Here is a 27127-nt window from a genome sequence, read left to right as displayed (position 1 = left end):
TTATTCACAACAGCCAGATGGTGGGGACAGGTGGATAGACGTATGGCCACAGTGGTCTGTCCATCCTACGGAATGTTACTCAGCCAGAAACACATACGAAACACTGGTACACGCTACCACATGCACGAACCTGAAAAACGGTCTGTGGGGTGAAAAAGGCCAGGCACAAAAGGCCACATATTACATGACTGCACACGTGTGAAACATCCAGAACTGGTATACCCCCCGAGACAGAGCCTGATTGGTGGCTGCCAGGAACTGGGGGCAACAGGGCATGGGAGTAACTGCTTAATGGCTACAGGGTTTTCTTCTTGGGAGATGGAAATGTTTGGGAGCAAGAGGTGTGTGTGTACAACACTGTGAAGATTACTAGATGCCTCTGGATCATTCATCTTAAAATGGTTGATTTTATGTTCCGTGAATTTTATCTCAAAGAAAAAGAACAGTTAGAACAACGGATTTTAAGAAACTAATTATGCAGCAATTAAATTTCCTATTTTTCCCACCACCCCCCATAATTATATTGACCACTAATGGTGATTTCATCTTTTAATGATTTGGCAAGTACAATAACACTACATTATATATTCCTGATCAAACTGAATTCTAGGTTTTGGTGTGTGTGTGTGTGTGTGTGTGTGTGTGTGTGTGTGTGTTGGCCTCTCTTGCCCCTTCTAGACCTCATACTTATATTCTAGCACCCTCTACAATGCTCACTAGAAATCTTAATAAACACATTTTATTTAATTTTGCATATTTATATAAAATATTAATATATAACTGAGTTACTATTTTCTAAGGAAAGAATACGAGGCTAGATTTAAATACAACTCACCAAAAGGATTTTCTATGGGCAAGTGATTATCACGGGGCAGAACCAACACTGTTTTGCTTTGGTGTAGGAATTTGGGGCTCAGTGTATTTTTTAATTGATATTGGTGGTACAACAGAAGACAAAATCTAATTATGATGTTTTGAAGGGTAAAAGAAGGCTAAAAAAGGGTAAAAGAAGACTAAGGGTAAAGGGGTGAAGAGCACCATGGAAAACTGGTAGATACTAGTCCCTTTTCATTTCCACTCACAATTAATGTGAAATTCATGCTGCATTAAAGAAAGAATACTTAAGTACTCTCACAGATGACAAAAAGTAGCAACCAAAGATTACAGACCTTTGGTTATACTTTCAGGGGTCTAGTTTGCCAATTACAAACTAAGGTTCTTCAAGTAATTTTTAAAAAATGGAATGCAAAGAGGCCAAAAATAAAATGATGCTTGGTCCTGTGAGAGCCACGCTATTTGCATGGATTAAAGCAAACGTCCATCACCATTTCCTGTGTGAAGCAACACGGAGTTAGTTACACGGTGTGCACGTAAGTCGAAACCCCCAACAGCAGGATGAGCAAACAGCATTTTGATCAGGAATTTTTATATAATGGTTATTTTCCACTGAAAAAAAGGGAGAGACAACGTCAACTAAAAACAAAAACAAAAAACCAAAAACTGCGCAAGTTAGTGTTTGAGAAAGTTAGGCGTTAGACTACGTAGAAAATACTGCTTTTCGTTCCAATGTCAGAAAATCTCCTGCATCCTTATGAAATCCATTGGGGTGGGGGGCGTGGGGGAAGACGCAGGTGGTACAAACGGTGGAATTCTAAATGGCCGACAGTCCCTTACTGGTAAGGGGGTCACCGTCTGGAATGCAGCATTTACCCTCTACTTGGATTAAAAGAGCAAAAATGAAGTCAAAGCTAAGATGCCAGCAGTCCAGGCTAACACACTGCAGCTTTCCTGCATTAATCTGCAGCATGAGGTCAGGAAGACAATGTTTTCAATACTGTGCCTTGGAAATTTACAGGCACTTTGATAACTCTGTGGTTGGCTGCTGCTTCTGTCACCATGGAAACAGACTGCTAAAAATGGGGCATGTTTCTTTAAACTGATCATACCTTCGCACAAATTCCCTTCTCCTTTTTGTCAAAAGTTGGAATGAATTTAAAGTATGCTCTCGTGGTATGACACCGTGAGGTTAACCCATGGGCCTGGTACGGACGCAGGGATAATATTAGCCTGTGGCAGACATACAGAAAGCTATTACACGTACATGCATTTTTAAAAGTCTCATTTGGTTAAAAATTGGTGAAAATAAAGTACACAGTGGGGTAAAATGGAAGTATAATACATACAACAGGCACTTTAAAAGCAAAATCATCCACTTAATTGCTCGATCGCCAGCTACAGTGCAGAGGAGAGGTTGAAACAATCCTTGATTTGTTTTTTTCGGACAATTAGTTTTTAATCTGTAGGACTGTGCTTTTTCTACACTCAAACTTCTAGATTTCTTACCCTACGTATTCCAACAGAAGATAACGTTTATACTTCTTATTTGGGGGGCAACTCTACCACTGTGTTAGGATTTCACTGCGCAGCTATAGCTAGAAGTGTTTATGGGTGAAAGCTCTTTCCTAATCCCTCTAAAATGGGAAAATGTACGTTGTAGAAAAGTACGACAGAGGCAGAGCCTCACTCAGAAAAGGGGTCCGCGTCGAGGGTGGGGGTGAGGTGGAGGTGGGGGGCAGGAGCAGCTGGGCGGCTTCATCCCTACTTGAGTAGAGATTGGATTTGAGGAAGGGGACCTGGTAGTGGCTCTGGTGCAGCAGTGCTGTGGGTAAGTTGTGGACAATGAAATCGTTTTGAGGCAGAAGTGACCGATTTGGTAGCGGGATTTGATGACAGGTTTTGAGGAGGAGGTGAAGGAAGGTGTTAAGGTGGCTCCCGCTCGGGGCCCTAGTGTGAGCCAACGGCTGGGCAGAGGTGCCCTTAACGAGACAGGAAACCCGGAGGGATGGACGTGTTTCAGGGGAAGGATACGGGCCCCACCGCAGACGCCAGGGACGCAGAGGGCTGGCCGGGTCGCCGCACAGGACGGAGGCCTGGCCCCTGCACTCTGTGACCCTCATCGTTCCGACCGAAGCACACCCGGTTTCTTCTGTATCCCTTTTATGCGTGTGAGTATTCTAAGTCCTACGCCATCGTTTCATTTCTCGCTTTTTACGCTAGGAGCTCCATGGATGTCGTGGCTTAGAGGGTTACAACCTCTGACATCATGCTGTGTAGCAGCACGCAAATTTCTGCCCTATGAAACGATTTCTAATTAAAAATTAAACTATTTCATTTCATCTCAGAAGTAGCATGCGCCCATTTAAAAAAAATTGAATCATTTAAATGTATTATAAGGACCATATCTTACTTTTCAGATTTATTTTTTAAAAACATTAATTTAGTGATACCTCACTTGTACACCACTTCCAATCACGTAGAACAGTGGCAGAAAATGAAAAAAGAAAAATTCCCAGAGAAATTAAAACAGGCATTGCCAAATTCATGTGCTTTACTTATAAAAGAGGTGTTGTAGTGTTCTTTATTTCAACTGTCCATTAGCTTCTCCCACTATGGCTCCATACATTTCAGGTGAAACAATAGAATCAGAATTCCATTACCACATTTCATTAATTTTTTGCTTAAAGTAGAAGCTGCAAATCAGAAAAAGGAAAGCAGCTGGAAGTGGAAGATGACACAAATCAAATAATAAATACTAATTCTAGTAACCTACTGTGTTTCCCCGAAAATGAGATCTAGCCAGACCATCAGCTCTAATGCGTCTTTTGGAGCAAAAATTAATATAAGACCCAGTATTATATTTTATATTATATTATATTATATATTATATTTTATTATATAAGACCCGGTCTTATATTATAATAAAATAAGACCGGGTTTTATATTAATTTTTGCTTCAAAAGATGCATTAGAGCTGACAGTCCGGCTAGGTCTTATTTTCGGGGAAACACGGTAGTAATGACCTAGGGGTCCTTCTGGCCAATAGGCAGACAACCCCCTACACCCCAACACGGCCTCCAGCCCCAATGCATTACATTTGGGGCTCGCTATTCATTTATAATTGAATTATAAATTATATTTGAAGGTCATAGTTCAAATTACATTCTCTTTCAGAAGGCAGGGAGGGGTACAGTACTCTTTAAATACTTGTGGCATAATAATAATGAGTCTATGAGATGCAGGACGCTGGGGTGAGCTAGCAAAATGATCCAAAGAGCGATTCCATCTCCAGGAAATATCATGGTCTAATAATGAAGCCAGTACTGACATCTATCACATGGCAAAAGCTGAAAAGCCATAAAGAGATGCAGATCAATTATCAGGAATATGGGGGAGAGAAAAACTTATTTTTAGCTGACAGGATCAAGTGACTTTCTTTAGGAAATGGAAAGGGGAGAGGGTTACGGGCCTTTGAGCCTGCACAGCGGGGCGAGAGCAACACTGAGCAAAGGCTTGGAGGAGGGATGTGAGCAGCTGCTCTGTCCAGCAGCACCTCACGCAGTGATGACAACGCTGTACAATCCGCACTGTGCAGCGCAGCCGCCACTAACCACATACGGCTACTGAGTAGCTGACACGTGGCTCATGGGACCAAGGAGCTGAAGTTTCAAAAAATTTATTTCGCTTTAATTATTTTAAACAGCCATATGTGGCTAAAAGGGAGCACAGGTAGAGTATGAGTGACATGGTTTCCATCACTTAAAAACGTTCTGGTGTTTTGATAAAGGTATTTATTTAATCTATTTCCCCAGGTTGGATTCCTCAAAATATCTCAGACAAACGTGCATTTTTTCATAAACAGACCTACATAGCCACGTCCCAGCACCACGTTAATCTACTCCGCTGTCTACTACACAATCTGCCACAAACTTCCACATGCTTTCTCTCAACGGTTACTGACCAGCCTGGGAAAGACTGGGAAGGTGGTCCCCCAAATCTGTAACTCCTTCCCCCTCCTCCTGTGCCCGAGACACACAATGAAAGGAGCCCAGATCCCCGAGTCACTTTTTGAGGACAGCTGACTCAGACAGCTGTCCAATCCACCTTGGATATGTTTTGAGCAAGAAAAGCACTTTGGTTGGTTAAAACACTGAGTCTGGGGTTGTTTGTTAGAGCAGTGAGTTTAGCCCAGGTAATTAACATGCAACCCGGTTTTCTTTCTGTGGCTTTTCATTTTGACCACAGGAGAGCTCTGCATACTGGACATCAACTCTTCCTCTTTAAACCCACTTTGTCTTTAATATGGGGTATAACTAGCTGGTAGCACCGGTAGGACGACTCCTTGTCTCAATAATGACTCATATTAAGCCATTTATCTGAATGAAACCACTTCAATTTATTTGCTTTCCCCTCAAAATTCATAATTAGTAATTCTTAAATTGTCGAGTCAGTGATTTGTAATATCCTTCTTTAGTGGTAGAATCAGAAATTAAATGTAAATCTCAGCATGTTGAACATTAGAAAATGTTCTAACCCTTTTACGGCTAAGTCAAAAATTGAGATTCCCTATCGCTGCTTTGACAAAAGAAACTAGTCTAAGGAAAATTCCCTATTTTGAAATTGATCAGAATTCATGACATTTACTGCTAGTGTCACTTAAAGCAAAAAATACTTAAATTCTCCGACGACACACATGGGTTGGTATTTATCACAGTTTACATACATGAGCACTAACAAAGCTGTGAGGTGAGACGCTTTGTTATCCAAACAGGCCGCATCCCCTGGCGTGTGATGACAACCACTCACAGATGGCACACACTTGAGCAGTTTCAATAGGTAGCACTGAACTTTCTTGTGAAGGTGTCACACAATCTCTCGGAACCTAGTATGAGGACGTTTCCCCCCAGTAATAATTGCAGCCGACTGGCACTGTCATCAACAGTGGGAATTCCAATCTACCCCAACATAAGCCAGACGAGAGCGACTGCCTGTGGGGCAGTGTGACCTCAAGTCCTTAAAGGAGCCACTTGTGAGAAGCAGCAGGGAGACCGACCTGAGAACTGAACGGACCCAAATTATCCTTCCTTCATTAGCTGGAAACTTATGAAATTTCCAGATATTAAAAAAAATCTTAGCGGTTGCTCTTTCCAACAAACAAAACCAAAAACCAATGTTGCCAAAACTGAGTGGAAAATCAACCACGGGTGACGCGAACTGTCATACTTTCGGTGTCCCCTAACCATGAGGCATAAACCATTAGGCATTACTAACATCATATATATTCATCCTTCCTGACAGAACAGCAGAGCATTTCATTAGACCCTAGGGTGTTCAGTGTTTCAACAGCGGCAGCCACATCAGTCAACTTGCGTGGATCACTAGAGCTGACGTCTGAGCCGAGGCTGAACGGCACACGAAGCTCTGCAGTGGCTTGTCCCTTGTTTGATTCCACGCGTCTGATAAGCTGAGTGCTGGTGCTCACCTGCAAGCAGTGATGGGACACTGAATTCCAGGAGCTCACTCTCACCTAGGAACCAAGTTACGTTCCTACTCCTCCAGATAAAAAAAGCAGCTTTCTGCAAAATTCCTCCTATGTTTTCTGTTCTCATTAAACCCGGGTCAAATCTTTTTTCCCTGTCACTAACTTTGAGGTACCTGATCACCCCCAATATCCGTATGTTTTTTGCCCTCAGCGCTGGCTGGGGCAGAATATGAGTAGAAATACAGTCTGTTGAGATAGAAAGCAAAACCCAGTTCTACACAACTGTGGGGAGACGGATGAATTGTATCATGCAGTCACTTCTGTGGAATGTTTTAAAATACAAATTTCTCTCCCCTTACCTCTTTATACCCATGAATCTACATAACACTAAAATATAAAATACTTTCCAGTTTTGTCAACATCGATAGGATTTTAAAAATTTAATCTTAAATAGAAAAGTAACAAAGGGTTAAAACAAAAAGCAAGTAAGAAAAGGGATGACAAACTGGCATAAAGCCAGGCAGCTCACAAAAACACTATGAAGTGCGTATGGTCTCCCCTCATCGTACAAAACTTGTCCAGAGTCACAAAGTGAGAAAACGGTGACCTGGGACCTGACCCTGAGTATGTATGTCATTTGTAAGTCCACGCTCTTGCCCTCTGACGTTCTGGTATCACACATGTAAAAATAAACGGAGAGCGTGGTCATTGTTAGGGAAACAAGCTATTATGTCAGCATCTCAGCTCTGCTCGGCTGTCCCTGGTGATAACCCCCGTCCCGTTTTTATACTTTTAACCCTTGCTTTCTATGCTCCTTCATCATATTCTGCTGTTGCGACACCTCTTTATTTTCCTATTCCATTTTCCTCTACTTGCTCAGTTTTTCAAGTAGCATGAAAATTGTTTTAAATTTAAGGTATTAATAGTAGCTTAACACTTGAACTTGACTTAAATGATGCATAGATACTGCTTAACTTTTTTTTAAGGGGATGATTTAAAAAATTTTAAGTGCCCCTCACTGAGTATCTAGAATGTGTCCTAAAAAGTCCACCGGTATTGATTCTGTAAGAACCTACAAAGAGGCTTCCTGTGCACCAGCAGAGGCGACCCCATTGTGTGGTTCCTGGCATAGCTATTTATACCTCATTGTGTGTCGTTTGCTTCCATCAGGATGTTTTTTCTGCCCAGACCCAAAAGTAGTTCATCTCTATCTAGCAAGTCCAACTACTGTTTCTTATCATTCTCTTTTAAATCGGTAACAACCTATCGTGCTCATATTCTAAATGAGAAAACCAGGAGGACTGTCCTTTTGGAGAAAGCTCAGACTGCTACTTAGGCGGCGAACTCTTACATTTCCTCTCTGGGTCTCTATAAGCCGAGCAAGAGCCAGTGGAGATGAGGGGGCGGCCAATGGCAGGAGCTGAAAGCAGATAAAATGGAAGGAGGTTGTCGTGGGGCTTTTCCTCCCAAAGAACACTAGAAAATCAAATTTCAAATGAAACCAGTATTGAGAGAAGTGACCTTCGTATCTCCAAAGCAGGAAGAACTTATTCTGTACATCGTGAATTTCTTGCACCGGGGTCCTCGATCTCCAGTTGCTACAGTAAGCGCTTGTGCACAGGTCCTGTCACCTTCCGTATGCCAGGACACAGGGCAGCAGAGAACACACCTCTGCCCTTTTCTTAAACCAATCAGTGAGGTACCTGTGCAGTGGCCACGAACAGTAATTGACAGTATTCTTAAGCTCATTCTTTGCTTTGTTAAAAAAAAGAAAGACCACAAAACTATGCAATAAATAGCAATAACTGTGCTTTGAAAAACAGACGGATGCACTGTGCATCACGACCAATTAAACTAATCGTTTAAAAATATAATTAAGAAAGAGCGAGCTACCTTCCTCGTTTCAAACAATAAGAAACGTAAACATGTCAATTGGAAAAAATTAATTTTCCTGGAATTGTGTGTTTGTAAACCTAAAAGAAGCAGTGTTCTGAATAATATTGAAAAGGAAATGGCCTCTCCAAAGAGGGGGTGGCAAAAACTAGGGAACCCGAGAAAATATACAAAATGAAGGATTTTACTGAAACGAGGACTGGCTTCATCAGTCCCCTTACTGTAGTAATTATTGCAAAATCCCTCGAGTTCTATCAGTTAATGAATCTTTAGAGAGAGCTAACCAAGAAAAGCATTAAGCTTTCATTCCACAGAACTTACAGCCTGTAAGGGAGGTACAGGGGTTCACACAGAGAGCGGACGCACAGCATGGGAAGCAGACACGCGCTCAGCCTGGTGGATGGGAACAGAAATCCGGCAGCTTTGCCCCTGTCCACAGACAGACTGACCTTCCTTGAGACTTTTCTGGTTGCTCCCCTCAAGGCATTCCTTTTCTTTTAATGGCTCGAAATCCCCAGCCGTTAAAATCTCTGGGAAGCCCTGTTGCCGCTTCTTGGAGCTATCGATCATGGTGAGAGGCTTCTGCAGACAGGCAGCGCCCAGCAGGAGGAGAGCTCAATCTGCCGAGCAGCAGAGGCCGGCGCTCAGAGTACCTTGGTCCCTGGGTCCGGGGCGCCTCGGCACAAGGCCCGGTCAGCACTGGGCAGTTACGTCTTGAAGCAGAGCAAGGCAGCCATCAGCCTGCAGTCCCCAGCCCGACCTGCACACGGTCATGCTGCTGGAAGCCCTCAACTCTCTCCCACGTTGGGAGGCACAGCCACGGAGGCACGATGCTCAAGCCCCGCCCCTTTCCCAGCCAGCCCCCCTCCCTTGCCATTGCAGCTCCCCCCGCCCCGCCGGGCGCTTCACTCTGCATGCAGTTCGATGGTCCGAATCATCTGACACACACACTGAGTCAAGCAGTTAAAAATAAATCCTCTAGTTGTTAAAAGAGAAGACTCTGCTGATACCTAAGAGGACAAATTGCTGCCTGTGGCCTCGCTCCCGCTCTCTATAAACACAGCCGCAGGCGGTGGAAATACTTTCTATCAGCCAGACCAGTACATTCATTACTCATTAAGGTCTCCAGCTAAACACACGGCAGCCCAGGGCATCTGCAGGAAGCGGGTCTTATCTCGGCAGAGGCACCACGCTGAATAACCCTGCTCGGAGCCCATCTGGATCAAGGCTGTGCGCTGCACCAGCAAAGAGCGGTCCGTGGGGTGCTTTCTGCAGCGGCCAGCTCTCCCTGGCAAAGCCGTGCTCTTTGTAACAGGGACACACGTGTACTGTCATTGCAGCTTTCTGCACCGCCAGTTCAGACCTGAGCAGCACTTTTCCTCGGTACCACTCGTTGGCCGAGAGAGTTAATATCGCCATTGTTGTTCTAAGGAAACCTCCTCCCTGGTATTAAAAGCAGAGACGCAGAGAGCTTCTATTTCATAACAGACTCAACCAGCGACCAGCCCAAGTTGAATTTCACATGAGCTATCAACAACTGGCACCTCTCCTGCAAATCAGAGTGCTGGCCACTAGACACAGGGATCCGGCCTGAAGGAAACCTCTAGGGATGACCGTTCCAGGCAGATGTGGAGTTAAGCCTGTTTTCCTATACCCCAAACATACACTTAGCTGTAGCTGGAGCCAAAAGAATCTAATTGTTTTAATGGCTCAAAGTCAGCTTCTTTGCAAAGAGCTCCCACGAAGCCCATCAGAGGTTTAAGGGCAGTACACTGAATCCTCTCCCACCAGGGAGTGACCTGTTTTGTTCATGTTTTTATAACCAACATCTAGCAGACTGCCTGGAATATTAGGAGTTGTCAATAAATACATGTTGCAGGAGTGAGGGAATTAATTAAAGCAGAAGAAAGTGCAACAGGAAAACTTTTACTAATCTGCAACAGTCCAAAACTGGAATATTAGGAGTTGTCAATAAATACATGTTGCAGGAGTGAGTGAATTAATTAAAGCAGAAGAAAGTGCAACAGGAAAACTTTTACTAATCTGCAACAGTTCTAAAGAAGTCCTAGATCAATGACCAAGAGTCACTAATTTTAGACGAACTAAATGTTCTCTAAAGGAGGCACATTTTCTCTTTAAAAGAAAAAAATTTTGATTATGCATCTGACACGATCCTTCTGCGGGATAAACAGAGGCTTCCATTTTTCCATCCAGAAAAGTCAATGTTCTCCTCTCCGTTTAAACATAGATGGGAACTAGATGAAGAGTCTGTCCATTGTCCCTGGTTCCAAAGCTAGTATGCACGAACCCCGTGCTGTTCTAGAAAGATAGTTATCTACCCTTCTCCAGCTTCTCTCGAGAATGGGATTACACAACACATGACATGCTCCTTGTCAACTGAAATTCCTTCTGAAGCAATTTAAGCCCATCGTGGGTAGTCTAAACCTCTGCAGGAACAAACAGCTACAACGAGCTTATCACACTTCTCAAAAATGCCCTCAGATGCTCTGCTACTGTTTCTAATCCTAAGGCCTTTATTCTTCTAAATTAACTGTTCCTGCACCTTAAAGGAGTAAGGAAAAGAACCATCATTTTTTGAGGACATTCTTTAGGTTGGTCAATTTATTAGAAGTTTTGCAAAATTTGTCTTCATTTAACCTCCAACAGCCCTTGGGATCTCTATGATTATTTGTACATAGACATTTGACAGACCAAGACCAAAGTTACAAAGCTTCTAAGTGGCAGGTCTGAAATTCAACTCAAGTCTGAGTTCTGTGAAGCCCAAGTCTTTTTTCTTTTGCATTACAATGCCTGCTGTCTTCTAGCATATGCTCCATTTCCAGGCTTTAGCTGGATCCTGGGACAGGTTTAACAGCAGAGGCCATAACTTTTATGGCCTCCTAATAATTCTCCTGGCGAAGGAGAAAGAAGCCAACATAATCATACAAGAAGGGTTTTGTGAAAGCACTTTAACTTTTCCTGAAATAACAACAGCAGCAGCCAGCTTTACTTAGTGCTTATACAGCCTAAGGGCTTTTCGTATATTATCTCATTTATTCTGTTGACAGATTTATGAGTTCAACATTATCACCCTGATTTACAGATGAGAAAACTGAGGCCTAGAAAAATCAAATCCTTTGTCAGAGGTCCTGTATCTTGTAAGTGCAGGCCAGAACTCCAAACAGGAAGCTTGGCTCTAGGGCCTACATTCTTAATTACCTTGCAAAAAGAACAAAAACAATAAACCCCAACATTCGCTTTTTCAGGATGTTGCTTTTTAAAATCCTGTCCAACTGTTTTCAGGCCACAAGTTTAGAAACCTGAGTAGATACACAGCTATACCAGTCACTTTAAATCCTTTACTGGCTTTCGGGTGGGTGGGTGGGTGGGTGTGTGTGTGTGTGTGTGTGTGTGTGTGTGTGTGTGTGTGTGTGTTGCATGTATGTCGAGTGGGTTAAAAAAATAAAACAGTTCTCTTCATTTAAGGATTCTCTGTTTTATTATTTTTGTATCTGATAAATATCAAAAAATCACAATAAGGAAATAGACCTGCTGTAGGTTTACATCAAAAGTCTTGTCTCTGTAGTTTTGAAAGGATATAATCTCTAGTGGTAAATATGCCTGACAGAACATTTGTTTTGCAATTTTATAAAATCTGAAATAACTTCAAGTTCGCAGAGCATTTTTTCTTGAGCTGTCTTTGAGTAGGCTCTGACATGACACCTCCTCTCTACTTCCAGTGCTCGGGTGTGTAAGTCTTACAAACAAGGATATGCTCCTTTCTAACCATAATATAACCATCAATGACAGGAAGTTAACAGATGTACTGCTACCATCTAATCCACAGACTCCACGTGAGTCCCACCGATTGTCCCTACGACGTCCCCAAAAGCAAAAGGATCCAGGGCAGGACCACAAGCGGCACTGAATTAGCAAGTCTCTACTTTTTTGCATCTTTCTTGACTTTCCTTGAATTTTGAAGATTACAGACATGTTATTTTGTGGAATTACCCTCAATTTAAGTTTGTCTGGCGTGTCTTCATGATTAGATCCAGGTGATGGCAGAGATATTTTGGGCAGGAATGCCACAAAATGACACGTTCTTTGCATCCTATCAGGGTGTGCACAAATTCAATCTGTCTCATAACTGATCATGTTTATTTTCACTAGCTGATCAAGACAGTACCGGCCAGCCTTCTTCATTGTACAACGTTTCCTGTTTGTAATTATTTTCTGGGGTTGAATTAATTATTACTATGATGATTGTCAAATGGTGATTTTGAAAATTCTATCATTCCTTCTACATTTATTAGTGACACATCCTACTGTAAAAAGAATTTTCTTTATCTGGTTTATGGTATCCATTTATATCAGCATGGACTCATGGGTTCCTGTTTTATTCAATGGGTTATAACATGTTTCTATCCTGATTTATTTTGATGTGAATTATTCCAGGTTTGGCCTTCCAGCTGGCTTCAATTTCCAGCTGTCATGATCTATCCTCCTTTGAGCACTTGTTTTGCTCTCTGGCACAAGATGTCCCAGGCTCACCTTTTCTGCCTCCTGCTCCGCTGAGAAACCAGGATGCGGACACTAGGTGTGCTCATGGGCGTAGGGTGTCACTGTTCCCCAGCACTCTCTGTAGGTGAGTTAGGGACTATGTCGGTGAGTTACGTGCGTGTACGTGTGCAAACACACACATTTACATCCCTCTGGAGATTACCAGATGTGCAATGTAGGTCTGTGTTTAACTACATACCTTTACACTTATCTTATACTGAAAACCAGGAGTTCACCCTGATGCTCCAACTTGAATCCAATGCCACAGGTTCCCTCTTGTCTGTATTTGTGACCCTCTTCTCCTGTAATGAGAACGCTGTCTCCCACGGTCTCCAGCACGCACCCCCCAACCCCCCATGGATACACTGTTCACCTCCTTACGGTCACTGCTGCAGCCAAACCCTGCCTGTGCCCTGAAGCCCCCCTCCCACAAGGCAGCTGCCTTGCTTCGCCCCACACAATGTCTTCTGGATTGAATGAGGAACGAAGGGCAGAAGGAAGAGAAGCCCATGGTTGTCACAGGAATTGCCTTCCAGTAGGTCTGCCCTTGTTCCTTACTCTGTGTGCTCCATCATCTTCAGTGTCATTCGGCTCTATTGTCATGAGTGACATTTAACTTCAAATGATAGGTGATTCAAGTCACTTTGGCTGATAAATCTGCTTCTGCAGGTTCGCGTGTACACACCCAGAAGAGCTGTGTTCATATAAAACAGATTGCTAAATCAAGTCAATGTTCCCACTACCCCCCAGCACAGACACTTAAGAAGCGTGAGAAAAACTGTATGGCTTGGGGAGGAGGAACAATCCAAGAAAGGCTTCAGGGAATCAGAACAGAAACAAACACGGCTCAAGGGACCTACACAAAAAACTTGGCAGAGTCAATATATGCGTATAAAACTGCTGATAAAAGATTATCTCTGTGACGAGCTGGACTTCAATGAGGAAAAACCTGAGAATATGACCAAGTGGGCAACGTTTCACCGATGTAAAAACTGCCAAAAATAATGGCTGATGTAATTAGAAACCGAGTGCAGAGAGAGCGCTCAGTACTGAGGGTCCGAGGGCCTCTCTTGTAGTGCTCCTGACACTGCGACAGGAGGCAGTGCCTTCTGCTTTGCATTTTCCACATCTCGGTCCTTCATAACAGGTGCTCAAGTAGCCAATCACGGAAGCAAATGCGGGGACACTCTAGGGCTTCCCTTACACAGTCTGAATCGCAGGATTACAAACTTTACGCAGAGTCAATTAGACTCGATACATTTAAGGAGAAAAACTTCAGTTGAGGTTACGCCTCAATTTTTTTTCCTAAGCATACCATATTTTTAGAAAAATACATATTTGATCCTTGATTTTCTCCTATTTACATTATAAAACACCACTATAAAATATATCTTCAGATAATTACTAAATGGTAATGGTGCCCAGTATAATAATTATTAAGCCCAACTTAATAATCCTGATAATTTAAAAATATTTTTTTTGTAAAAAAGGATGATTCAAGACTGCTATATCTGAAATCAGACAGCATACCTTCAAACTCCTTGAGTTTTCTAATTTTTTAAATGCACAGATATCACACACATAGTATGTCAGGTATAAAGAGATTAACAAGTTAGCTTCTATGGAAGCCACTGTTTCATGAGAAAGGATACATTTTTCTGACATTTCTAAGATAATAAGAGTTTAAAGGAATATCAATGATTTGGGCAATTAAGTACTGCAGCATAATTGAACACTACAACAGGGCAAAACGGCCTAATCATTGGGTTTGTAATTTGGGCTCATTGTCACCTTTCATTCTAGAAGACAGACAAGCCTGGCACAGATGGCACGACCCTCCTGTGTCTGCTTTACCCTCCTGAAGACGGGAACTGCAACTCTGGCAAGGTTTTCCAGGATTGGGGTTTTACCATCAATGGTTTGCTGACTGATCTCTGCTTCGACTGAGAAGAGCACTTGGTGGGAACGGGGGTGAGGGGCACACATCACAGCTCGCCTTCAGGCCGTCACATTATGATGGCACCGCCCAAGCCCAGTGATCCGGCGGTACCTACCTAGTGACCGGTGCCGCGTGTCTTCGCCTGCCCAGATCTTTAGTGCGGACAGTCAGGAGATGACAGAATATACTCCATCAGCTTTAAGACAGTCATGCAGACCCTTTCTCTATTTCTGAGTTTTACAGTTACTTATAAACATATCAATACAGACAACTGGCTGGAAGATTACAACAAAGAGCTTTCCTTCGATTATGTATCTTCAGTGCAGTCTCCTGCAAATTCCGAACTGTGGACTTCACAGGGAGAATGAACTACTACAGCTTTGAAGGTTTAGCAGAGGTAGCAGTGAGGAGTGGCAAGGTAAGAGGGTCAAATCCTAGCAAAGACTGGAGGTGATGTCAGGAAGTGACGATCGTGTGATCTGAGGCCAGCACTTGTCATGATGGGGAATCTGCCTACACAGTGTTTCTCAAACTGGTTTTACACCGTTGTCCCTATCTCTCGAGCCTCCTCTATATGCTTTTTTCCCTACACACGTTCCATGAAAGTGTAACACCACATATCTGGTTATGCACTGTCCGTGCATCTGTACCTTCTACATTAAAAACAGAGATTTGGGCGTATCCACCAAGAACCAATTCTCACCCTGCTGAGAATGCTTAATCTACAAGACCGAAAACCAATGTCCCCTATTTTGCTGAGAAAAAATAAAATAAGAGTGAACTGTACATGGGACACCCTCAATGAGAAAATAAGTGTTCACCTGTGACAGTGATTTTAGATTACAAGTATATTTAGTGTATCTTTTGAGGATCTTTTGATTCTTAGCAATTCTGAGGTAGAGGAAACATATATTCATACTTGTTTTGATAAGAAAAAAAAAAGGAAAGAAAAAAACTGCAGTCCAGATATGAAATGATGTGTTTCCATGTCGCTCTACTAGTGAACACATATCTTTAATCTGGGTTTTCTGAGTTGAACATTCTTTTCACCAAAAGCAAAAGCCTGTATGTCTTCCCCCCTGCCTTTTTTTCTAAATTTATATGTGATTTTCAGAGGCATGCATTTTAAATAATAGATCATTTAATTTCAGATGGATAACATCACAGATGGATTTATGAAGGTTAGAGGCAGGATGGTTTTGTGAAAGGAAGACTTCAGACTTAAACACAATTCAGCTGCGAGATCTAGAAAAAGTGGCAACAGCCTTGTGCTGGGCCTGCCTCATCTATAGAAACGAAGTAACAGCAGCAAGAGCTGTTTTCTGTGATTACAAAAATTAGGGGAAAATGCATTTATTAGGAAAATATGCATTTACGATACCTCACATAAGCATGAGGGGTACTCCCCAAATGTCAGGGTCTGTTAGAACGCATTTCTGGAATGATCTTCCTTCTGTTATCCCCTAGGCTACATGTTTAATAGGTTTGGGGTTTCTGTAGCAAGACACACACAAGTTCCACAATTTCCAGCCACGCCCCCTGAGGCTACAGCAGAGTGCAGGTAAAGTGCATTATTTTTTGGTTTGGAACTTAATACCTTCTGGTGAATTCCTACTACTTGAAATTTCACTTTTAAATTTAAAATTTTTATACATGCAGAAAACCCTGCTGACACTTTTTCACTTAAATGGAGTAATGAAATAGAAAAATTGCCCCCAGATGACTAACCATGGCCAAGTAACTCATACAACTTAACACTCAAAAAACAAACAACCTGATCAAAAAATGGACAGAAGACCTGAACAGACATTTCTCCAAAGAGAACACACAGATGGCCAATAGACATATGAAAGGATGCTCAACATCACTAATCATCAGAGAAATGCAAATGAAAACCACCATGAGATATCACCTCACACCTGTCAGGATGGCTATCATCAGTAAATCAACAAATAACAAGTGTTGGCAAGGATGTGGAGAAATGGGTACCCTCGTGCACTGTTGGTGGGATTGCAAATTGGTGCAGCCACTGTGGTAAACAGTATGGAGGTTCCTCAAAAAAATAAAACTAGAACTACCATATGGCTCAGCAATTCCACTTCTGCGTATTTATCTGAAGAACCCAAAACATTAATTTGAAAAGATATATGCATCCCTATGTTCACTGCAGCATTATTTACAATAGCCAAGATATGGCAGCAACCTACGTGTCCATCGATAGACAACGATGGAATATTACTTGGCCATCAAAAAGAAGGTAATCTTGCTATTTGCAATGGCATGGATGGACCTAAGTGAAATAACTCAGACAAAGACAAGAATCATGATTTCACTTATATGCGGAATCCAAAACACAAAATAAATGAATAAACAAAACAGAAACAAACTCATAGATACAGAAAACAAACTGCTGGTTGCCAAAGGGGAGGAGGGATCGAGGGCTGGGTGAAAAAGGGGAAGGGATTAAGACAGAAACCCCAGTCATGGGGATGTAAAGGACAGCATAGGAAATAGAGTCAATAACATTGGAATAACTATGGATGGTGTCAGGTGGGTACTAGACTTATTGTGGGGATCACTTTGTAAGTTATATAAATGTCTAATCTGTATGTTGTACACCCGAAATACAGTATTGCTTGTCAACTGTAACTGAAAAATAAATTTTGAAAAAGAACACTAGGTCATAATATCAGGAATCTAAGCATAGATTCTCAGATGTGTTCTTGAATGAATTCTTTATGAAAATTTAAAAAGTTGTTTTCATTTTGTTAACCTTGAAAAAAAATTGAAGTGTTGCCATATAAGAATGAAGCGTAGAGAGCTGGTCATTGTGATGACACAGTCAAGCCTAGGAAAGGCGAAACAGGATGCAGTCTGCAGTAGTTTGAATAGAGAAATGGGGTGGGAAAAATGAGTCGCCGGCACGGGCCGTGCAGGCTTGAGCCTGTGCTAGAGCAGTGGGCGCCATCGTCCAGCCGCAGTCACATTTATGCAAAACACACGTCATGTCACAGTGAATTGATTTAAATTTTGCTAGCTTTGTAGATTTTTGTAAGTAATATGCAAAAGGGTTTCTGTTTTGTAGTTGTGAAAGTGCTAAGCTCAAGGAGTTTATACTTCATTTATGGTAGTACATAATTCAGCAATATTATACTAATAAAAATTAAGTGATCTGGGCCTTAAGTCGTTTTTCTTTGCGCTCGGCCCACTCCTAATTCTTTGGAGTATACTAGCTCTTCTAATAAACTTTTTTTCACCACTTTAAAAAGAAAAAAGATGAAATCATCTACCCATAGTTTTTAAAGGGTCTGTGTATTAAGTTCATGAAACACTAGTTCACGGTGCAACTGAAATGGGGAGATGGGACCTATTTACTCTGCTGCTTAGCTTCCACGACGTTATCCTGAGGTGGGAATTAAACACTTACCTTTGTTTACCTGATCTGACCTGGTGGCTTACTTTGCCGTCTTGGGAGTCATGACAAAGGTGGAGACAACACCAAGCATCCTTGAGCGCTTAGGGAGGCAGGAAGACCATTATAACACCATCGAAAATCATGTCATGGCCTCACACATGCTCGAAAATGCTTCCTTTGTCACTTACTGACTCTACTTTGAACTGTGTCATTGTCCCCAAAACACTTCCATTTCCCTCAAGGCTGCACTACACGACCGCCTCATGCCTTTCTCAGCAAGTAACTGGGCCCCGGTATTAACTCATACTGAGGTCTTCAGACACTAAGCTCCACTCTGCTTTCTCACTCCCATTCTACCTCCTCTCTTTCAGGAAAAAGTAATCTTTTTTCTGGCCAAAGGGAATCCAGACACTCTGCTTCTACCAACTTACAAACCTGTTATCAATAAATTACACTTCTCCACTAAGATCCTTCATGCCTACCAAGATGTCTGCAGCTCCCTGTTCTCCTCTCTTTTCTAACCTCCTAAGACGTTGACTATTCCGAACGCTCTCCCTTATTAATTCCATCCTTTGCACTGGCATTGACCATAAACTCTAAACACCTCCTCTGTACACACAAACACAATACCTCACCCTCTGGATCATGCACTTCTTGCTTTCTCAATGGCTTTCTAAAGCTCCTGCAGTTAAGATACCCTTGATTTTAAGATTATACGCTATACTCACGACTAAATGATCTCTAATTTTATAACATAGGCTTTGCTTGACTTTCATGGAAAAACAAAAAATTTTTTAAAAAGGGCAAGTGATTCGCTGGCATTGACCTCATGCTGGGCCAGCTCCAGACAATGCACTTCAAAATCAATCCGCACTGTCTTATTCATTCTTGTGGACCTAATAGATGGGACACTGTGACTGCTCAGTTCATGCTGCCTGCATAAACAAGGAATGTCTCTCAGCCGACAGAAACTCATCGGGGCCTCTCCCATACTCAACCTAATTCTGCCCACATTTCTTCACTTTGGCACACAAAGCCATCGATGCTTTGTCACCACTTCCTCATACAGCGTTATTAACCTCCGACGTGTTCCCTATGCTTCAGCTAAGTCAAACTGCTTAACACTCCCAAATATGCTGAGTTTTCCTTGGCTCTGCTCAAGTTTTTTCTTCTGCCTGCAATTCCCTATTTCTGATCTCTGCCCATGCAAAAGTGTGCTCAAGCAATCTTCAAGAATTATTTCTAGTACCAGTCTCCCCGAGAAAATTTCCAGGGTGTCTGTCAACATCCCCAAAGAGGCAGGTCTTTTTCCTCTGCACACTCTGAACACTCGTGATACCTGTCGTGGGAGGACTCAGCATTCTGTGAATGATAATGAAGGAGACAACCGATGCTGGTCACTAACGCATACATGTCACTTGTCACTTCCTGTGCCCTGGAGTGCTCAATTCATCCATGGCATGAAGTGTTTAAATATATTCATTCAGTTTCCTCTTCCCAATCACTCTCTCTACTGCCAGCTCCATGTTAGAGTGAGACACCGAAGTCCACTAGTCCAGCTCCACAGCTTTTAAGGAGTAGAAGACATTTTTAACGTAGGCAGTACAGCAGGCTTCAGTCTACTAGCTCTTCTCACTGGGTCCTATGAGAGAATTAAGCCCTAATGCCCAAAAGTGTCCACTGTACAGAATGAATTAACCTCTCTCCTATGTGTCTAAAATGGTATTAGCTATGTCATCCTTGAGATAATTGAGAAAACACTCGCTCTAATCACATTTGTAAAGATTGATTTTCCCACAGAGCCTTAGTTGAGAAAGACTGGGTGCTTTTAACCACTCCTCTAGGCTTTCTCTAGCACTTGTCTGAATAATTTTCATATTCTTGACATCCCTTCTCCACCTCGGTAAATTTCACAAACGCTGGAACTGCATCTCACTCATCTTTTTATTTCCCGTGAGAGCTAGTCCCGTGCTGTAATTGTGTTCACATGGTCAAGTTTCTCTTTAAGTAAATTCTTATATACCCAGCAGTCCAGGCTAGGCGATAAGTGTCTTCCTTGTAATAAACTAACAATTAAAAATACCTGTTATAATTATGTGGTTCTGCCTGACCATTAAAAATCACAGGTATGAAGACAATAAGATACACCCATGTAAAGGTGTACCTGGGTGGGCTGTGATGGAGGCACACACCTGTGAAGCCACCGCCACGTCCAAGATAAACAACATTTCCACCATTCCCAAGTTTCTTCTTGCCCCTTTGCAGTACATCCTTCTGTTACGCCCATCATTACTGATCTGCTGTCCACCATGATAGATTCGTTTGCCTTTTCTAGAATTTCAAGGAGGCGAAATCATACAGTGTGTAGTCTTTTGTGTTTGAACGCTTTCACCTCACCTAATGATTCTGCAGTTCATCCACGTTGTTGAATGTATCAGCTTTCCTATTATTGAGTAGTAATCCGTTGTATGGACATACCACAGTATGTTTATCAATTCAACTGTTGATGGACATTTGAGCAGTTTCCAGTTTTGAGCTACATGAATAGACCTGTCATGAACATTTATGTATAAATGTTCGTGTAGATACTCACACTCCTTTCTTCTGTATAGAGGCTTTGTCATATAGGAGGTGTACGCTCAGCTTTTGAAGAAACTATGGTTTCTTCAACAGAACTTTATCGGCACCTTTATTTGTAACAGCCAAAAACTGCAAATAACCATCCATGCATATGTGAATGAATAAATAAATTTTAGTATACCCATAGAATGGAATACTACTCAGCAATTAAAAAGAACTTACAACAATAGTGATAAATATCAAAATAATTATGCTGAATGAAAAAAACCAGACAAAAAAGAGCACATGTATACATATTTCCACATAGAAAATACTGGAAAATGGAAACTAATCTACGGTGACAGAAAAGAGACCAGCAGTTGCCTGGAAAGAGGACTGGATTACAAAGCGACATGAGGACATTCTTAAGGGCGATGAAAATGTTATCTTGATTGTGGTGATGTCAAAATTCCTCAAGTTGAATATTTTAAATATGCGCATTTATTGTATGTCAATTATACTTCAATAAATGTGTTTAAAAAAACACAATGGTACTTGTGGGAACAGACAGAGAAATTCCTTTATGTAACATGATAACTCCTAAACTGTCTCTGCTATTTAAAAAACTTTAATGCAATAGATTATTATTTATCTGGGCGTCTAAAATGTGAAAGCAACTATCCAGCAGAACTGCTCTAAAAAATCTTAAAAACAAACAAACAAACAAAAAAAAACAGAAAGGAAAAAGAAAAACCAAACCAACAAACCTATTTATCTACTAAAATAAAGAAAGTGATATGAATCCCAAGTGTAATAACAAGGGTTTCTCAGTGTGTGCTTGGTGACCTGCGTGCTGTGACTGGCGGGTGGGACGACTGGGTGTTCTGACAGGCGCTGCAGGTCAGGGCGGGCAAGAGGCCGTGTTCCTGAGCACAGAAGACAGAATTCAAGCAACAAACATTACACGTGACAAAAAAGGACGCCTAGTAATACCAGAAGCCATATCGATAATAAGCATATAACAGCCATGATTATGCCCAGAACAACATAACCACGGTTATCAAACGAAAATAACAGGAGATACAATCTGACATAGACAGAAACATGCAAATAACCTGCCATTCCCAGTACAAACAGAGGAAGCAGGCGAAGAATCAGTGAGGAGATATAGATACACACACACATGCACATACAAGGTTAACTACGGGGAACTTTACACCTTGATGATAGAGAAAACACCCTCTTGAACATACATGGAATATTTAAAAACGATCACATAATAGTTCACAAGGAAAACTTGAGCGACTTCCATAAAATAAAAAATATTATAAACAACATATACTAGAAACAAAATGAAAAAATTAAAAAGGCCTGTATATGAAAATTAGTAACATTTATTAGCTCATAGAAAAAAGGGGAAAAAAATGAAAGAACTTCTGAAAATAGTGGAGTTTTCTGTATAATCAGAATCAAAGGCATTTATTTAAAGCAGTGATCAGAGAAAAATTCAAATCCATAAACCATATCAATGAATATGAAAGTAAACTACTTGCCTAAGAGGAAAAAAAAAAAGATTAAAACCCCCCAAAGAACAGAGTCCCAGTGACCCATGGGATGGTATCATAAGGTCTATCTTATGTGCAATTGGAGTTCCACAGGAAAGCTGAGAGAAGGGGGAGGAAAAGATATTTGCAAAAATAATGCCTGAGAATTCCCCAAATTTGATGAAATACATAAATCCACAAGTTCAAGAAACCTGGCAAACTTCAGGTAGGATAAATTCAAACACATACAGAAATCAGGAGGCTTCAGATCCACGAACAGTAAGCAGTTGGAGACTAGAACAGTAGAGGAAACCTATTAGGAACAGCAACACAGAAGATAAGCCCTCAGGAGTAAACAAGAAATGGGCACAACACCTGGAAAACACAAGTCGACTTGAACAAATAGAAAGACAGACCTTGTTCTTAGGTGGAATAATACTACATCATAATAATGTTAGTTTTCTGCATGTTAATTTACAAATTTAAAGCAATCTCAATAAAAACAACAGCAAGCTTTTTAAAGGAGCTAGACAAGTTGATACTTAAGTTCATGTGGAAAAAATAAAACCAAGGAAAACACAGAAGAAAAAACAAGTTGCTTTAGGGAGGGAGAAAGAGCCTTATGAGATAAAATTAAACTTCAAGTAGATTGGGCATAAAAAATGTTTTAAATCAGGTACGATACGATCATGGTGGACTTATCATGGTGATCATTTCTTTAGGTATGTAAATGTTGAATAACTACGGTGTACCCCTGAAACTAATATAATGTTGTATGTTACTATTTTTAATAAAAGTATTTTTAAAAATCAGACCATATAGCACTCTAAGTAAATATAGATGGGATTCTCCAATAACCTGAACATAGGAAAAAGTTTTCTAACTTTGACCTCGAAACAAAAGCAATAAAAGACTATAAATTTGGCCATATTTCAAAAAAGAAAAAAATTGAAGAGGAAGGGTTAGTCTCCATAATACATAAATAACTCTTTAAAAATTAAAGTTTAAAAACCTGACAGAGAAATGAACAGGTAATTCACACTCTACTCCAAAAAAAGATTCTGAAATGGCACTTACACATACAAAAAGATGTTGAACCTTACTCATAGCTAGAGAAAGGCAATTAAAATTACAATAAAATACCAGATGGCAAAAAAAAAAAAAAGAAAAAATATATTACAACACATTCTGTTGGTTAGGCTGTGGGGGAAATGAATATTCTCATACACTGCTGATTGGAATGCGACTGGCACAACCCTTTGGGAGAGGAATTCGGCAATATCTTTAAACAAACTACAACAATGCATTTACCTTTTGACCCAGCAATCCCATTTTTAAGAATTTAGCTGCAAGATATACTTCCAACATTATAAAATGGTACATGCCAAAAGTTATTTATTGCGGCATTACCTGTAAAATACTGGGAACAATTTAAATGCCCATACACAGGAGATTGGTTGAATAAACAAACTATGGTACATCCACACCACAGAGTACTATACGGCTGTAAAAAGGACTAAAGAAGATCTCAATGCACTATTATGAGGTGGTCTTCAGATGTTACGTGAAATAGGCAAACAAAAACAGGATCACTGTTACCTCCGGTGTAAAGAAAGAGGGGAAACAAGAAAATGCACTTATAGCTGCTTGTTTGAGAGGAAAAATATGAAAGGAAGAATAAACTAGAAACCAATGTCTGTGGGGAAACAGCACAGGAAGGATGGGGATAGAAGAGAGAGGTGGGCAGTGACACTTCTCTACGGACTTTTTTTTTTTTTGTAGAGTTTTGACTTTTAGAACCTTGTTAGTATATCACATACCCAAAAACAAAAATGGGGGAACATCCAAATTTGAATACAAACACAATCAGTGAACCCAACTGTATTTCAAATAAATGCCACGGAGACACTGACGAGGGGATAGAACCAATCACAGCAACCTTTGAATACAGTATTTTGAGTGCATACCTTTCGGCTCAAGACAAAAAAGAATGTAAACAACTATTCAACTCCAGTTAGCAAATATTTTTAAACAGCTTCACTGAGATGTAACTTACAGACTATAAAGTTTAGCAGAGTTATTTTTCACAGTGGTATGAATTAGCAAGTCTGAAACTGATTTGTGTATTCTAGAGTTAAACACGTAAGAAAATCTACTGTAGATGATGGGGGCAGGTTTCTCACTGTCAGAGAAGGGCCTTACAAATATGAAAGGGAAAAGGCTGGACTGAACCCTTGATTGGGGGGCTGAAAGCATGCCTGATGTTCAATATTCACCTGAATTTAGGTACACAAGAATGGATGGAGACCTAAGTGTGTGTGTGTGTGTGTGTGTGTGTGTGTGTGTGTGTGTGTGTGTGTGTGTGTGAATAAACACATGTGTTTCCTGTCTACTGAGAGGATCTGGAAGCAATGAACCAACGGTAGCAATGAACACAGCTACTAGTTCTTGGTTTATAAATACTCCACTGAAATGAACCAGACTTCCTAGGAGAAATGGCTGATTCCAGGGCTGGGGTGGGAACAGCACAAGTCGAGCCTAGATGATCCTGCTGTGCCAAAAAGCAAAGAAGTACTCAGAGAACGACAGGAACCTATCGAAAGGACATAGAAGCCAGCTTGAAGAAGCTCCCACTGGCCGAATCTAAGACAACGTGAGCTCCAAAATAAGTAATAATAGCAGTACTATTAGTAAACAGCACTATTTATTAATAAATATGCGTCCATGATGCCATACTGATATAAATTAATTAATAAAGAGAGCAGAAAGGAAAGCTTGTCTTTAAAGTAGAATGTCAGCTAATAAATGTTATTTTCGAATGGCTTTATTCTCAATGTTTAAACAAGAAATGTCAGGCATAACTTGTTTGCCAAATAACATAGAGAATGACGATAGTGAGTACTGTACCCGAGTCATTTCCTGGAATAATATCAGAATTACATGAGGTAAGGAAGTATCTCGCCTGCAAAGAGTCAGAATATAATGATTTGTTGACAGGCCTGATAAAACAAATTACTCATTTCTTCTCCATCTTAAATCCATAGAAATGCTTTAAAACTGTTAAATACTTTCTCAATAGCTGTCTTACTTTTTTCTCAAATAGAGGTATATATCTGCTTATCTAGAATTATAACACCTTAACATTTATTTCAATGAATTATATACAGGCTGTTACTATTATGAGACAGTTTGGATTACCAATTCAAAATAATTTTAATATAGAAAATATCTTACTAAGGTTTAATCTTCTTTCATCATAAATATAATGCATGTTCATTTTAGACCATTTTTAAAATTCAGAAAGATAAAAAGCAGAGCACGTAAGTAAACTATAAGTCCTAGGTACCACTCAGTATTTTGTCCTGGTCTTTTTTTCATTCATATAATTTTTAGAAAACAAAATGGAGACCATGCTGAACACACATTTTTATGATCTTCTTTTCTCCTCTCAGCATTACAGTAAACATTTTTCCATGTTATTATCTATTCCTCTGGAAATAAAATCACTTTTTACTTCTTTGGCTCAACTGTAAGGACCCAATAATTATTTTTCTATTTTAAAGCCATTATTTCAGTGGCTGTACAATATATCATTGTGTATGTACCATAATTTTATTACTCCCATGTGTATTCATATTTGGATCACGTTCTGGATTTTGCTGCTATGGTTAATAGTAGGATGGACATCATTGTACATAAATCGTTTTAAATATATAAATAAATAGTCCAGAGTATTTCTTTAGAATAAAGTCATAGATATCGAATTACAGGGTCAGAGAGTTTAAACCTCTTTCTGGGATAATATACTTCTAATGGCTTTCTAGAACTATGATACCAATTTTCACTTTTATTGGTAGTGTTTGACAAGATTCACAGCATTCTTATCTACTTGAAAAATTTTTGTCATTAATTTTTTTTATAGTTGAGCTATATTTTATATACACTAAAATGCATAGATCTGAAATGTACAGTTTGATGAGTTTTTTAAAACTTTATTTGGAAATAATTTCTGATTTACAGGAAAAGTTGCAAAATAGTCCAAAGAATTCCTGTATCTCCTCTCCCCAAATTCCCTGAATGTTAGTTTCTTAATCATACTTGCTTTGTCATGCTCGTTCTGTATCTATATCTAATGTTCCCTGAACCATTTGAGAGTAAGTTACAGAATGTTGCCTTTTTACCTCTAAACACTTTGTTCCCTAAAAATAAGGATATTCTCTTAGATAAACACAGTACAATTATTTAAATCAGTAACTAACATTGATTCAATACTATTTACTACGGAAAGGAAAATAAGTTTTCTCCTTTTCACGATCCAGTCCAGGTTCACACGTTGCATTTGACTGTCAGGTCTCTCAGTCTCCTTTAAAATGGAACAGTTATGTCGTCTTAAATCTTTCCACGCCCCCCCCCCCTTTTTTTGTCTTTTATCACATTTGTGAAGAGTATAGGTCAGTTATTTTGTGTGATGACACTCAATTTGCGTTCATCTCTTGGTTCCTTGAGATTTGATCAGGTTACAGACCAGAGGTGATGCGTCTTCTTGGTGGCACAGGATTACCAGTTTGACCCACCCCAGTGATGTTAAGTTTGGTCACGTGGTTAAGGTGGCGTCTTCCAGGTTTCTCCACTCTGACGTCACTACTTTTTCCCTCTAATGTTGTCGTTAACAAGTATATTGGGAGGAACTATTTTGGCATGAAATCCTTGTCCTCATCAAACTGTGAACTATACTAAGTAGCTTTAGTCTCTATCGGTAATTGTTGCCTAAAACAATTATTATGCTGGTAATTGCCAAGTGATGACTTTCTAATCTTTCTGAATTTTAAAAATGGTCTAAAATGAACACGCATTATATTTAGATGACAGAAGACTAAACCCTGCTGAGATATTTCCTA

The 27127-nt window shown here is 40.5% G+C and overlaps 1 protein-coding gene across 6 annotated transcripts in view; it reads right to left on the bottom strand.

Annotated features, from left to right (window-relative positions):
• The window catches only part of MRTFB (myocardin related transcription factor B), a 168302-nt gene that overhangs the window by 53488 nt on the left and 87687 nt on the right, over positions 1-27127 (bottom strand). Inside the window, exon 1 of one of the 6 annotated variants that reach the window (XM_033102067.1) lies at positions 8662-9011. The exons of 4 other annotated variants lie outside the window; for them this stretch is intronic. In XM_033102067.1, the coding sequence (XP_032957958.1) occupies positions 8662-8782 (121 nt within the window). In that variant the 5' untranslated portion in view covers positions 8783-9011. Of the gene's footprint in view, positions 1-8661; positions 9012-27127 lie in introns of those variants that run through there. One more of the 6 variants, XM_033102068.1, reaches the window with a different exon arrangement.

The sequence above is a fragment of the Rhinolophus ferrumequinum genome (assembly GCF_004115265.2).
Source record: "Rhinolophus ferrumequinum isolate MPI-CBG mRhiFer1 chromosome 15 unlocalized genomic scaffold, mRhiFer1_v1.p scaffold_54_arrow_ctg1_1, whole genome shotgun sequence".
NCBI lineage: Eukaryota > Metazoa > Chordata > Mammalia > Chiroptera > Rhinolophidae > Rhinolophus > Rhinolophus ferrumequinum.
The sequence above is the reverse complement of the archived record's forward strand: the minus strand, read 5'-3'. Positions and strand labels throughout refer to the sequence as shown.